Below are 15,494 nucleotides of genomic sequence, written 5' to 3'. Positions count from 1 at the left end.
TACAGTATCAGAAAATGAAGTAAAGTTTCATTCTTTCAGCGTGTGCTTAAAAAGTATTCACCTGGAAAGCTGGATTACTAAGCCGGATCTTCCTGAACTTTCCATCATCAGGATTGCTAACGATGTTTCTCACATAAACTAACAGAGTTTTGAAGGCCCGTTGCACTTTCATATCCTCCTCCTGAAACATATGAACATTTGCAACATGATTATACTGGATAAAGCATGGTTTTCAAAGCTGATATCTAATAATTGGGTGTAACTTGATATTTTATAATGCATATATTGTTATAATTACTTTCCTGAACAGCCTGTAGCAAACAGAAGGAAGGAAGCTAAAAGCTAGTTTGCATAGTCTTGTAAGAAACTGGAAACTTATTGAGAACTAAATAGTGAAATAGAAGAGACGACAAAATCAGATACCTTGTGCTGACGCCTGAGAGATCTTAAGCATTCCATCAAAACCTCTTTCTTCGTAATTAAGTTACCAGATAACACGGCAGAATCAACTTTCAAAGGATTCTGAGTTATGAATTGTGATTTTAAAAGAGAAGAATCAAAAGCAGTCAAATGGATGAATCCAATCAATCTTAGGAACCGTCAACAGAATTACAAAGCAAAATACCTTTGTCTCTGGCTTCGAGGTTTTAATGGATTTTAAAGATGTACCGCTATTCAAAGACGAACCAAGTCTAGCCCTCCTGTCTGCCTGTCAGGACATGAACTCACGACTTATCCCAGTCCCAACAAGATCTGAAGTTGGGTAACTAAATACAGAACTAAGGTCCATATAGCGAACCAATATGCAAAAGTTTCAGTTTACAAGAAAAAATAGAGTGGGCTACATTTATTCAAATTTGATAAAGAATAAACAAATAGATAACAGCACGACAAAATTTTCATCATATCTAACTGCATTTGCACTAGTAAATACCTAAACTTACTAAAAAAATGCAGCTACAGCACATATCTGCATTTGATCATCAGATTAGTACTGTTTGGACAAGTACCAACAAAACTTGACTAACAATTACAAGTAATACCATGTCCTGCTGAAGCTTTTGACGAATTCTTTCCCTTGCCCTTCTCTCCTCCTCTTTTTCGGTCTTCCTCTGTGCTTCAAAACTGAAACACGAGCAAAGTGTAGAAACCTAGAATAAGGATTTTTGACCAACTAAGCACAAGGTATTTTATAAAGTAACATCGCCAACTTAGAAACATACCGCTTCCTCTCATTTTCCTCTGCCATTCGTTTTGTTGCAAGCCATTCTTTGCCTGCACGTATCCTTTCCTGCAAATAAAATGAAACATTTAACATTTTAATAAGTAAAACACCTCCACATATAACAGCTGAACACTAATAATTCTGTGAGACCATACGCACTAGTTTCAAGTATAAACATTTGACAGAACAAGCAGAAGCTGGAAATCACAAAAAAAAAAAAAAGTGAAACAATAACTAACTGCACATTGCTCAACAACGCGCTGCAGGTTGTTAGTTTAGTTTCAATCATAGATATGTAGGGTTTTTGGGTCAATGCATTTCAAATCATCTCAATAGGTACTGCCTGAAATCTTTCCCTAATTGCTTGAAGGCTAAAACTACATGGACTTAACATCTTTGCATTACCAGTAATTAGTGAAGCATGATTTTTTATTGGTTGACATTAGTCACTCATTGGAATCTAAAGTTTGAAGTTGATCCAATAAGTGGGAGATATCTAGAAGGTGATGCCATCTCTCGAACAGTGAGCCTAGAATCCCTGCATTGGTTTGCATTCACTAGTTCATGTTGAAAACTAATCAAATCATGCATCAAACGTTCATCACATCATTCAATCACAGCCATTAGATCTCTCACATTAAACATATTGACAATGAACTTTCTTCATTGAAACAGAACTTACACCAGAGAAAGTTCTTACGAGAATAGGAATATACTCCATACCTTCTCCCTTTCCTTGTCCAGTTTTTTCTCTTCCTCTTCTCTCCTCTTGCGTGCTCGGTCCCTATAAAAGCAGAATTTTCATTCACCGAAAGCTTCAGAAAGGAAAAATGTAGTAATGAAAGACTGAAAACAAGCCATAAGCTAAACCACACCGAAGCAGTTTCAAAATCTAAACAAGAGGCAAGGAGCTAATACTTCCAATGGCAGTTTCCAGTTTTTGGATTAAACATGAAACCTCCTCATGAAACTTTAATATAAAATCAAACCTCAGCTCTTGTGCTTTCAACTTTGCTTGTTCCGAATCAAAAGTAGGAGTAGGAGTTTCAATAATGTCGACTGAAACCTGTATGCAACTCTCTTGTTAGAACTTCTAGGATTGAATTGTACAATAGGACAGTTATACAAGATAGGAAACATGAAAATTAAACAAAAGGTGTGCTGGATTTAGTTCAACTCTCAATTTTTCTGGAATATCATCCATTCTTATCGACTCTGTTTCTGTTTTTTCGATTTGACGATGGAGCTACTTTTACTCTGTTTTACTCAGAGCATTTTTAATTTATCATTGCCAGTATTGAAGAAGCAAAGCTATTAAAGAGCTTAAGTAACTTGACTATGGCGAACAAGTTAACTTCATTTAGTTTTCCCCCTTTATCGCTATCACTTCTTCGAGTAATGTACTAACTTTGCAATTGAATCAGAGAAGGCTTTGCAGGTTAAGTGGAAACGATGAACTCAGGCATGAAGATGCTGTAGATGATCCAGAAGCCATTGCTTCCATGGTGGATATGTGAGTTAATTTTGAAAACAGAAGGTGAAAATTTTGCAAATTTGAAGCATATTTAGGAACAAATCACATATTAAAAAATCAAACATTAAATCAACATTCAAAATTACAGTAGATATTAAAAACAAAACAGACTTAGCTTATTAAATTTTGAGAACTAATTTCACTTGAAAGTAAACATACTCAAACAAAATATACTTCTCACTCTCATACCTATTTTGCTAAACTTTTCACCATATTAGTTTTAAAGACACCACTAATGTATCTGATGTAGAATGTTCTTCTTAATTTTGACTATAAAACTTAGAAAGCTCCAGTTAATCATCTCCTGTAAGCACTAGCCATTAGAACTTAATTCACCATCTACCTTATGTATCAAGAGAAGTGGAAAAATACCCCAAGGTACTCTACTGTACCTCTCTCAAATACTTCAACCATGCTATAGTAATGACTCTCTCTTCTTTGAAGATGAACATATTTGCATACTGCTGCAACTGTGTCCTGAATGGATGTCCAAATCTTACAACCAATTGAAGGTGAAACTATTACTAAAAATGCATTTGGAACTTACAGTTAAATTAATCTCTCTCTGAACTTATTCTCATCTTAAAAGTGACAATCGAGTCACAAATGAAGTTATCAAATTACCCAGACACACTGTTGTACATGGTAAAGAAAGGCAATCATCATTCATTCAGTGTTAAGCTACATACCATGGGCATCTCATCATTGTATGTCTCATCCTCATGATCAACAATCCAATTTACTGCAGCCTCAAGGCTTGAGTTACCTGAAAAAAGTAATGATTTGGAATCATAAAAGTGGAGAGTTAAGTTAACCACAAAAGGATACATCTAAAAGATAAAACAGCAGGTCAGTGCTAGTAAATAGATAAACTCTCTTTCTTTTTCGAAGGTGGGGCTCGGGTTGGGGTGGAGGCAAAAGCACCAAAGGATGAAAACTTGGACCAGACATCTATAGTGATAATTCCCAAGGTAGTGATCATGAGGTTGAAGCCAACCTTTCATGCATAAAGAGTTTAGAATGTATCGAAGATATGTGAAGGAAGATTTGAAAGCTCAAAGCATGCTCAGATGGAAGTTCAAGGCCACATTTTACAAAGACGGTCAAAGGATAATTGACCACATTTGCAATTAGTATTAGATATAAGTTAGGATTGGCTTATGCTTATAAGTCATAAGTTATAAGCCCATCCAAACAGGCTCTAAACCTTTTCAAGGTTTGTCAGGATAAATGGACTTGCAAGAAAACAAAGGGTTAATCAATATCACTTTAAAACTTTGTTGATCCAACATCAGATCAGGATAAATAAATCTCAACACAAACTATTTTGAGTTGACCTAATTAACCAAATCTACACAAAAAAAAACAAAGAGCTAGTCAATATCACTTTGAAACTTTGTTGATCCAACATCACATCAGGGTACATCTCAACGTAAACTATTTTGAGAGGACCTAATTAACCAAATCTACACAAAAAAACAAAGAGCTAGTCAATATCACTTTGAAACTTTGTTGATCCAACATCACATCAGGGTACATCTCAACATAAACTATTTTGAGATGACCTAATTAACCAAATCTACACAGATCTTCAAGAGAAAGCTGAACAGGTCGTTAGATACAAGAAGAAGGCATATATGATGAGGGTATTTGACTTTAACGAGCCCAGTTTTCAAATATTCCCATATTATAAGATATAAAATGGATCAAGGAAGAAAACATGCATATAATTCTGTCTAGAATCTACTAACCCTCCTTGCTGCTCTTGAAGGTTGCAACATACCGCCAGATAAAATCACTTGGGACAGCTCAAAAGATGGTAGTATGTTCACAGTCAAAGCAGGCTACAGTCACATTTGTGTGCACAGAATGGAAGGATAGAAGATTGAGGATATATGGAGGACTAGGTTACCTGTCAAGGTGATTTGCTTCACCTGGGCCTGTCAGACACCGGGTAACCTCAGTAGAAGAACATTCAGTTTGTCAAAAGATACTACATGGCCTTCAAAGCTCAGAGATTATTACTAAGCTCTTTCTTCATTGCACAACTGCAACAGACATTTGGAGCTAATTCTATTCTATTTTGGACTAAGTTGGGTAGTGCCACAGTCAACTAAAGAAGTTTATGAATGCTGGTATTTTTGGAGAGTTGATAAGGCCATGAAAGGGATCTGGAAAATGATTCCAACAACTATTTTTTGGTTTATTTGAGCAGAGAGGAATCGTAGATGTTCTAATGGAGTCTCAACCTCTAAACACTTCCAGGACGCTAGATGTTTAAATAGCTTTTTAAGCTGAAGCATCCTCTAACCCCAGTAAATAGTACTGATAATTTTTTGGACTCATTAGTTCTCTTGTCTTAGTATAGTGCCATAGTTAACTCATGTATTGGAGCTAGCTACTACACCTCTTTTGTACTTATTGCATCTCTGTGATGGCTTATTAATGAAACCTTCTTCCTTCGTAAAAAAATATTATATCAACGTGTCCTTTACATCTCAAGGATATGAAACAGAATCATGGAGAGAATATTCGCACAAAAATAGGAATACATTATAAAACTAATAAGTTAATGTAGAAGCATAAAGTGATTTGTGGAGCTACATCCAAAATAGAAAATTTGAGCAACTTTCCTATACAAAGCTGGAATCTTTTAATCAGGTTGAATTAACCACCATATTGTCTAAATGTTTTATACTATTCCAGAAGCAAAAAGGTATTTATAATTGTCTCCTGAACCTTTTAAGCAAATATACGAGCGACTTTCCTATAATATATCTAATACCAGAAGGATGAACATACCAGATGAACAAAGAGCCTTGGTGGCTTGAGCCTCTGAAAATCCCATTGCTTCGAGTTCACTTACCAAGCTTCTGTTAATGTCAGAAGCATCCATTTCTGATTGTCAATATAAACTCTCCCAAAATCAGCAATATTCAACTGCTTCTGTGAAACAAATGTTTTTCAACAAAGGTATTTAATATATGGAGAAAAGGCAGCTTAACTTAAAACAATATACTCCTTAGTCCTTATATGTAAATATTTTTGGCATTGTTTTAATCAGAATACTGGACACAAACCATTCAGAAAAGAAATAAAATCAGAATATTGAGCCTAATGAGGCAATATAGAAGCCTTTCTGTGCATTCATCTTTCCTGATTGTTCTTTATTTTATGTTGCAAGAAATCAAGATCAAGTTTTAAACTTCAGAATATATTCAAAGATGCCTAATAGCATAAACTCCCTCCTGAATATAAATGCTTATGTGGAAGGACTTGCTAGTGACAAGCATGCATCTTCATGTGAACAGTAGCAAGATTTCACATTTGAGTCTCAATAGCTATGTTGCTCGGACTCTTCAAAAATGTCAATGGGTGCGTGTCTGATTCTCCAAAAGTAGTGTATTTTTGGAGAATCAGACACGGGTGTGGCATCGAAAGTAAAGAGTCCGTGCAACTTAGCTCAATAGTCCTTTTATCGGTTTAGGCATTTAAGTCCCAATGTTAATATAGTTGCCTTTTTTATTTTTTTTCCTAAATGCAGAGGGGTCACCATCCTTGGGTTTATGTACAACTCTTTAGTCACTATGACAAGTGCATCAATCTTATACAAAGTCATTCCGGTTGTGCTTTATAGTGTGAGAATCATCATAAACATTGTCCGCATAACGCCCAACTAAAAAAAAAAAACAACAAACAGTAATGTAAAATTTATTAAGTATGAGATGGGGGGAAAGAAAAAAAAATATATATCCAACATGTATCGGCATCAAATTAGTGTGGCAATATAAATGGAAGAGGGTAAAAAACAAATTACTTTAATACGATGAATTAGAAGTAGTTACTGATTTAATATATATAACAAGCCTACAACAAAGTAACTCATTCAATAATATGATTGATTCGATTTACTCCTAACTCCCAAATAAGTTGATGCTAGCTCTATGAATCCTTTATATCCATTCCGCTATATTTTCGTATAAAATGATGTGAAGCCACTAAAGAAAAAGAACTCAATTCAATGTACAGTGGATGCATAGGGAAGACGAAGCTACAACCAGATCAAAATTCCTGAAACAAAAAACTAAAAATCGAGTACTACTTTAAAATAACAATAAAAGGAAGGGAACTTACTCTGTTTGTGGCAAAGAAAAAATTAGGTGTTATTGTGGATTTGATGGAGAATAGAGAAATGCAGAGTAAACTCAGATTCTAGGGAATTGAGGAAGAAAGTGAAGAACGCCATTGCAAGTTAAGGAGGGATGCGGATTCTTTGCCACAAGGCTTAAGGTAAGTAGTTGTAGTTTCTGGGTCGATGGATTCTCAGCACCGCAACATCAGAGGTGAGGTATACGGGCGGGAACCACCTGGACAGAATTTAACCCAATTTAAAAAGGGAAACCTAATTACTTCATTTAAATTTTTTCAAATTATTTTATTTTATATCATAATTTAATTTATACTCGACATTTATTTATATACTTCTTTCTTTTTTTTCATTTATTTATGCATTTTTATCATTTTATTTTTTTCAAATTACTTTATTCATTATTTTCGTTTAACATTACAATTTCATTCGTGTTCAATTTTTATCTTATATACTCTTTTTCTTCTTCTTATTTATTTCTTTATTCGTTTATTTTTATCTATTTTTTCCTGCTTTTATTTTTCTTCTTTATTGGATCCTTTTAATTTCTCTTTTTTTCTTTTTCTTTTTAAATTTTTTATTTTATGTTCCTTTTTTTTCTTCTCTTTTTTTGATTATTTTTTTATTCTTTATTATTTTTTGTCCCTTTTCATTCATATTTTTTTCAAATCATAAGATTCTTTATTTTTCCTCACAATTTAATTTCATATTTTGGTCATTTTATATTTTGTTTTTTAATTTTTCTCATTTCATTTAATTTTCTTTTCGTTTTTTAAATTATTTTTTCATTTGCTTCGGTCTGTAATGATATGATCACAGTATATCAATACACTTTCATGGTATCATTGATATATATTTCAATACTTTAGTGAGACCTCTATGATGACCTCCATGATGTCCTCGTTATATATCTATATACTAACATGATATGACTCAGTCCGTAATGATACCATCACAATATATCTATATATTGTTATGATATCGTTGATGTGTATATACTTCAATCCTTAAGCGACACCTCCATAAGACCATCATATGATGGCATGGTATCACTAATGATTGTTTCATATAGGCTTAAGTCATATGCAACCCCTTAAAGTTGTCTGCATATTTCACTTAGACACCTCAATTTAGCTTTGTACCTATTGAACACTTAAATCTTAACAAATTTATACCTATTTAAAACAAAATGATAATAAAAAAAAACAATAGTGCATGCATCTTAATCGCATATACATAGCAAATGAACTAATGAGACAACGACACGTGGCGATTGATTTTTTTTTTTTTTAAAAAAACTCTATTTAAATAATACAAAAGGAATTTTAAGAAAATATAATTTTATTTTTGAATTAACCCACCCCCACCCCCTTCTTCTTCTTCTTCTCCCCTTTGCACTGGTGTCACAACCCAAAAATGGATGTGATGCACTCGTCTTATCCCACCAAGACAAGTCAGCCTAAAACCCAATCAGATCAATAAAGTGCGGAAATAAAACAAAAGTCCAATAACAATTACTAATATGAATAACAAGTAAACTTAATTCAATCCCCAAAACCTAGTTGTCACGTGCACAAACCTTTAATGTAAATACTAGAATTGAAATAAAATGTGTAAGTCTCAAATGACGTTGTCTTTCAAATAAAACAAAATCATAAAATAGGAGTAAGAAGGTTCGCTGAGAAGACAAACAACTACCTCACAAATCTCCACAGAAAGCCTCAGAAACGAAGAGAATAGAAGGTATCACGAAGATCCAGGCTCATAACCTACAAAAATGTAAAAGCAAGGGGTGAGTACCAAACCACACGGTACTCAACAAGCAAACCTCTAAGCACAAGCTAAGGGAAAAGAATACGGATACTCCTTACACCCCATCCTAACCTCCACAACTACAACCTGCATAAACCAGCCCAACCTAACAGTTCACAGTTTACAAAGCATACAGCTCAACAACAATAACAGATTATATATTCTCAATAACAACTCAATATTCATCAATAACAAGTTTCACAGAAAGGCACTCACAATATCAGCAACACACAAGATCAAGTTCATCAATGATAAAATAAAATATGCAATGCGATGAAATGTAATGTCAAGTATAGTGATGGATGTCTGACCTATCGATACACACCCGATGTCTCTCAGTTTGGGACCCATGGGGGACATATTTGTCCATGCATCCATCGCGGCGCGCGATACGACCCTTGATAATAGTAACCATTGCGGCGCGCGATACGTCCCTCGAAATATAGTATCCATCGCGGCGCGCGATACGTCCCTCGAAATGGTACATCCTCTTATTACATAACACTTATCACAACCATGCCTCAGAACAAAGCAAATGACATGTTCACACAAATAATGAGGAGATGACCATTTTCATAACATTGCACAATTCACAACAACACAATCATGATACAACATCAACAATGATTCAACAAGCCTTTCAAACCATTCTCAACACATCACACACAAACAATTAATCCAATTGCATTTATTACCCTTTTTTCATCATTGGAATTAATCAATGTGGACAAGTCAACCCATCACCAATTCCCATTACTCCCAAACATATACCACAACATTACACTTAACAAGGGTTTAGAAATCCACTTGTCTCAAATAACCGAATAATCACTCTGAGACTTGAGCCTTCCCTTTATGTTGAGCTTCCAATTCAATGCAATCTATTCAAGTGCATATTCACAATAAGATTTCGAAGCTAACAACACTCACATTAATATAGGTTTAGCCTAGACCCAAAAACTCGCCCAAATTCATAATCAAGTTTCTAAGGTTCAAGCCTAGGGTTAAGCTTCAACTTCTCCAATATCACAAGTCTAAAAATATTTATACAATTCGATAACCCAATATTTAATTTCCTATCTCAATAAATTACATATTTAATTTATAATATGATACTTAAAATAAGAACAACTAACTATGAAATCTAACCGGTCACACAAATTCATGGCAGAACCATGAAAAACTCACGAAATCCCAACAAATTATCCGTTCCTGACAATAATTGCATAATGCCATTAACAACAATCACACCCACTATATTTTCACTTCAAATTTCCCTTCTGTTAAACCCCAACAACGTACTGACAACTATTCAATTCTCACTCTTTATTCCAATCCAATGATTGGCTCATCATTATCTATTCAATTAACCTACTTGCCTTAAATTTCCAGAATAGCCTCCCGGTCCACTTTATCAAACATACAACAATATACCTTAACTCCCATCCAATATCTCTATTACATAATTTTTATTCTTTTATCTATCATTACCCTCTCTAATGCCAACCATTAATTTCGTCCTTACCTAGCCTCCAAATTTACCAAATACAAATGACACACTAAATCAGAAGAGAACATTAACTACTCCGTTAAACCAAATTCTCAAATTCATACAAGATTCCCTTTTATCACATAATCAATTAGATAAAAACAATTATGATAAATTTGTACTACTAATTGTTACCTGGAGATCGAATTTCTTTCCCTTTCCTCTCTTGTGCGTCCGCTTAGTTAAAGTTTGACTCCCTTTCTTTTCTTAATAAACTGTTTATTAAAACTGACACAATCCACTAACTTGTTTTAACACATGGCCCTAATGGTATATGATCTTAAATAAAAGATCACTTTAGCTCACTAACTATCAATTAATTCAATCAACTACAATTACCCATCAATTAATTAACTCAAGTTAAACGAATAGTTCAAAATTTTCAAAACTGACCTTCTGGGTCATCACAACTGGGTCACCCCTGCGCCTCAACCCGTCAACCACCAGTAAACCATAGCCTACGGTCTTCTTCTTCGTCGTTGAACCTTGTTTTCCTTTCAACTGAGTCGTTGCGCCTCAAACACCAATAAACCATAACATTCACTCCTTTCTTTTTCTCCATCGAATCCTATTCCTTTCACCGACGTCGATAATACACCATTGTTGCCTATCTAAGCTAACCCCTCATTTATCTTTCGTTCTAATAGCATCAAAACGTTCCATCCATTCTCTTCATCTTCTTTCCATTAGTAAACATTTATCACAATTATAAGAAAATAATAGACATTTTTTCAAAAAAATAATCAATTGCTTCGTTGGAATACTATTTTCATCTTAAACAATGGAGTTTCGCCTGAATATATTTTCAGCAGAAATAATGAAGCTTCGTCAAATATTATTTTCATCGGAAACAATAGACCTTCACCAGAATATTTGAGACTTTAATCAGATCTACATAAAATTTAAAAAAAAAAAAGGAATGAAAAAACAGTAGACGAATTGGAGAGGGTGAGGGAGAGGTGGAGGAGGTGGGTGTGTAAAGAGACATGGAATAGTTGCAGAGGGAGGATGAGAAAGACGTTCCCTCCCTTTTTTATTTTTTTTATTTTTTTATATTAATTATTATTGTTTATTAATGTAGCTATATAAGTTGGAAAGAAAAAGAAAAAATATTATTTCTAATTGTTTTCACGCGTTTTAGGAGAGTGAACTACATTTTTTTTGCCATGTCAACTTTTTGTGTCTAATAGGAATCACTTTTGAATATATAAAGTGTTCAATAGGTACATGTCTAAATTGAGGTGTCTAAGTGAAATATATGGACAACTTTAAGGGGTCGCATATGACTTAAGCCTTTCATATAACCAGTAACACTCTGATCATGTATGATACCACTACAATATGTGCATATACTGTTGTGGTAGCACTAAGGTTTCTTTCCTTCATTCATTCACAATACTATTCATTCATTAATGATACCATAACAATATATACACATATTGCTCTGGTATCAATAAGGTTTCCTGCATTCATTCATGTAAAATCAACTCATTCTTCAATGATACCGACACATTCTATATATATAATAGCATGATATTATTGACTAATGATTAGTCCTTCAAGGGCTTAAGTCATCCACAACCCCTTAACATTGTCCGGATATTTCAATTAGACACTCCAATTCAACCTTATACCTATTGAGCACCTACACTGCAAGAAATTTGTACCTATTAAATATTTTTTATTGACATGGCAGCATGTGTGTAATACACACGTGAGAAGAGTGTGAAAGGCATAGAAAAAGATTTATCTTTTAAAAAAAAATTAAATTATCATCTCTTCTAATTCTTTGACTCAACCACCATTGTCATCACCTTTATGCTATAGCAATCGTTGGTGTCACCACCATTAAAGCTCATTCCTCTTCTTCACGCCACCTTGATTTTTACCAAATAAGTCGTCACCATACCTATACTTCTCCTTTCCGCTCTTTCTCCGATTATCTTCTTCCCCCTTTTTTTTCTTCAGGTCATCGTCTTTGTTTCCTTTTTTACCAGTCATCGCCCCACCACCCACCATCAACACCACCTCATTTTTCTCCAAATCTATCATCGTCAATATATTTCTTTTTCCATAGAATTTCAAACAATCAATCATAACTTTCAGATTTGCCACCTTAGTTTGTTCGTCAGAAAACTCTGCCACAAACATGCTTGCATACATTGTTGTGGTAGCACTACGGTTTCCTTCATTCATTTATTTACGAAACTACTCAATCCTTAATGATACCATAATAGTATATTCATATACTGCTAAGGTATCATTTAGGTTTTCTACAATCGTTACAACCAACTCATTTCTCAATGATACCATCACAACAAATCATATACTGACATGGCATTATTAAAGAATGAGTCATTTTGTAAAAAAAATAGTGAATTTAATATTATTATTTTTATTAATCTAAAAGTAGTTAGTTAATAATTTTATCTCAGTATTTTATTTTTGTTTTTGTTAAAAAGAAAAAAGAGAAAAAGAGAAAAAACATGAACAATATAAATTATTAAAAGGGAGAAAAAGGACAAAAATAAATTATGATGATACCATGGAGGTCTCACTGAAGGATTGAAGCAGACATCAATGATAACATGACCAATATAAATATAATATGATGGTACCATGAAAGTGTCGCTGAAGGATTGAAGTATACATCAATGATACCATGAAAGTATATAAAATACTGTGATAGTATCATTATATACATACATTAATTGTGAAATTAAAATTCTTTCATGGTAAATGTAACACCTCGGTGTTTCAAAGAACTAGAATTAGAAAGAATTATTTTTTTAGAAAGAATAAAAGTTGGAAATTTTGGCAAGTTATGCTAAGTATGAGTTTTGGGTTAACTTCAAACGACCATAACTTTCATGATGAGTTAGGTGGCCTATAAGATATCAAATGAAAGGTCTTAGAATTCTCTTTTCAACGCCACCGAGTTTGCTAATTTTCGAGCTCGTGTGAGGGAGATATGCCCATTTGAAGTTGAGTTGTCTAGATAAGGGAAGTTACTCGAATTTAAGAGGGGTATTTTGATCTTTTCCTTACCCTATCAGATTTATTTAGTTTTTAGTAATTAATTAGTAATTATTTATTTAGTTTACGCAATCAAAATTCACGCTAGGGTTTTGGAAAAAGGTTCAAGAGGAGAAAGGTCAAGATTTCGTCAAGTTCTTAAGGTTTCGTTGTGGATTTCGCCAAGGGTTTGATCCCTAAGAGGTATGTGAGTTCACATAGCATTGGGTTCGTTCACCCACATGCCAATCATGTTATTTTCAACGAAATTCATTTCTTAAAGTTGAAGGATTTGAGTTCTTGATAAGTTTTGTTGAAGTTTCTTTCATAATCTTGATTATTGAGATTTTGATGAATTCTTGAGATAAGTGTTAGTGTTTCAAGGGCAGTTTTGAGTAGATTATCATATACTAACATTGAGTATTCGAATCTAAGTGATTGGAAAAGTAACCATTCGATTCTAGGCGAATTAGAGTTAGAAAACGAGGAAGAAACAGTTGGACAGAAAATAAAGTATTAGGTCCGCGTCGCGGACATGTTCCTTAAGAGTGAAACTTTCCTCTCCACGTCGCGGAGAGAATGCGGACTCCATTGTTTCAAACTTATTTTGCGACCAAATATTATAATGCATCTCCGCGTCGCGTACTTGCCCCCAGACAATGTTTTTCACTGTTTCTCATGATTAACTATCTAAAAACACTATTAATCATCACAATATCTTTCCTATCACAAATCATAACTTTGAATTCATAATTCAAATTCTAGGTAGATTTAAGAGCCAAGTATTGAGAGTTCTTCGAGTCATTTAAAAATTCTTTTACAATCGTTTTAAAACTTGTCTTAAGACTTAAGCATTGAGTTTGAGAAAGAGTAGAGCCGAGTTCATTTCTTCAAAAGATTATATGGGAACTAAGTATTCCCAAAGAGTAAATATTTTCATATTTAAGATGAGAGGAAACACCGATTTCTATAAAAGTTTTCATGAGCAGTTCTGAGTACCATCTCTTTTAAGAGATAGATTTTTGAGTAATAATCGCAAACCATAGAGAAAGTTATGTTTTAAACATATGAGCTAGTTACATTTTGGGAGTAGTATTGAGCACCGATATGGAGATGAGTTCAAATAACTCAAAGTCTCCATAAACTGTGTAGCCAACATGGGTAGAAAGGGTTATACTTTTTAGATGATTCCTTCATGCTTTTAGCATAGACTAGTGGATCCACTTAGTAGTAGGTTCTATACCCTGACAAAGTATAGGATGGCCTTGGCAGCGTGAGGCAAGGCGATGTATCATCACATAGCTCATAGTGATAGTTGTCGATTAGAGAATCTCCCACATAGTTACTTGTATTTTCATATACAAAACTAAGTTACTATTGTGTTTTTCAATACACTGAGTTGTTATCTACATTTTTAAAACGTTTCTTTGTACTGCATCTTTATTACTGTTTTATATTGAAAAGAGTTGAGTTGAGTTGAGACGTTTCTTCAGTTCCATTTCAAGCTTATGTCTTGTTTTAAAATTCCCCTCATATGCTCGTACATTTCATGTACTGACGCCATTTGACCTGCATCTTTTATGATGCAGATACAGGTAACCAGGATCAACATCCAACGCTTCGTTGATCCAGTTGAGCTTTAGAGTTGTTGGTGAGCCTCCTTGCTTCCAGAGGATCCCTTTTATTTGCTTTATCATTCTAGTTTTGTTAGGATGTCGTGGGTCTTTTCCCGACATCCATTTCAGTTATTAGAGACTTCATAGATAGTTAGATATTGTTAGTTCATGAGTCTTTTCATTTTCATTCAGTTATGTTGAGATTTTAGTTGCCGCTTTGACTAGTTGAATGTTTATTTAGAAAACATTCTAAGTTATCATTTGAGTTACAATTTACTTTTAGCGTGCTTTTATTATGAGTAAGTCTTCCGCTAAGAGTTAAGCCAGGCCAAGGGTTCGCTTAGGGCAAGCAATGGTTCTCGAGTGTCGGCCATCCCCAGAGTATAGACTCGGAGCGTGACAGTAAGCCTTACTAATATTACTCTATATTGTATGGACAAAAAGGATCGAAAAAATACATGGCATGAATTGCATAATAAAGAATGCTACTATTGAGATCAATGACAAGCATAATAAAGAATGCTACTATTGAGATCTATGACAAGGTAAATGATCTTTTGGATCTCCCGATTTGAGGGGTAGTCCATTTTTGGCTA

At 34.0% G+C, this 15,494-nt stretch overlaps 2 protein-coding genes across 2 annotated transcripts in view; both read right to left on the bottom strand.

Annotated features, from left to right (window-relative positions):
- LOC125825495 (uncharacterized) overlaps positions 1–5,795 on the bottom strand; it is a 6,505-nt gene extending 710 nt beyond the window's left edge. The window contains exons 1-9 of the mRNA XM_049504822.1: positions 5,562–5,795; positions 3,449–3,525; positions 2,215–2,291; positions 1,949–2,009; positions 1,224–1,291; positions 1,044–1,125; positions 626–709; positions 424–522; positions 62–181 (exon numbers count right to left, since the gene is read on the bottom strand). Coding sequence (XP_049360779.1) covers positions 62–181; positions 424–522; positions 626–709; positions 1,044–1,125; positions 1,224–1,291; positions 1,949–2,009; positions 2,215–2,291; positions 3,449–3,525; positions 5,562–5,655 — 762 coding nt within the window. The 5' untranslated portion in view covers positions 5,656–5,795. The remainder of the gene's footprint in view (positions 1–61; positions 182–423; positions 523–625; positions 710–1,043; positions 1,126–1,223; positions 1,292–1,948; positions 2,010–2,214; positions 2,292–3,448; positions 3,526–5,561) is intronic.
- LOC125825438 (uncharacterized) overlaps positions 1–15,494 on the bottom strand; it is a 1,130,247-nt gene that overhangs the window by 136,570 nt on the left and 978,183 nt on the right. The window lies entirely within an intron of this gene.

Source organism: Solanum verrucosum, unplaced genomic scaffold (genome assembly GCF_900185275.1).
Source record: "Solanum verrucosum unplaced genomic scaffold, falcon-dt-bn FXZP01000101.1, whole genome shotgun sequence".
NCBI lineage: Eukaryota > Viridiplantae > Streptophyta > Magnoliopsida > Solanales > Solanaceae > Solanum > Solanum verrucosum.
This window is presented reverse-complemented; position numbering and strand designations above follow the sequence as displayed.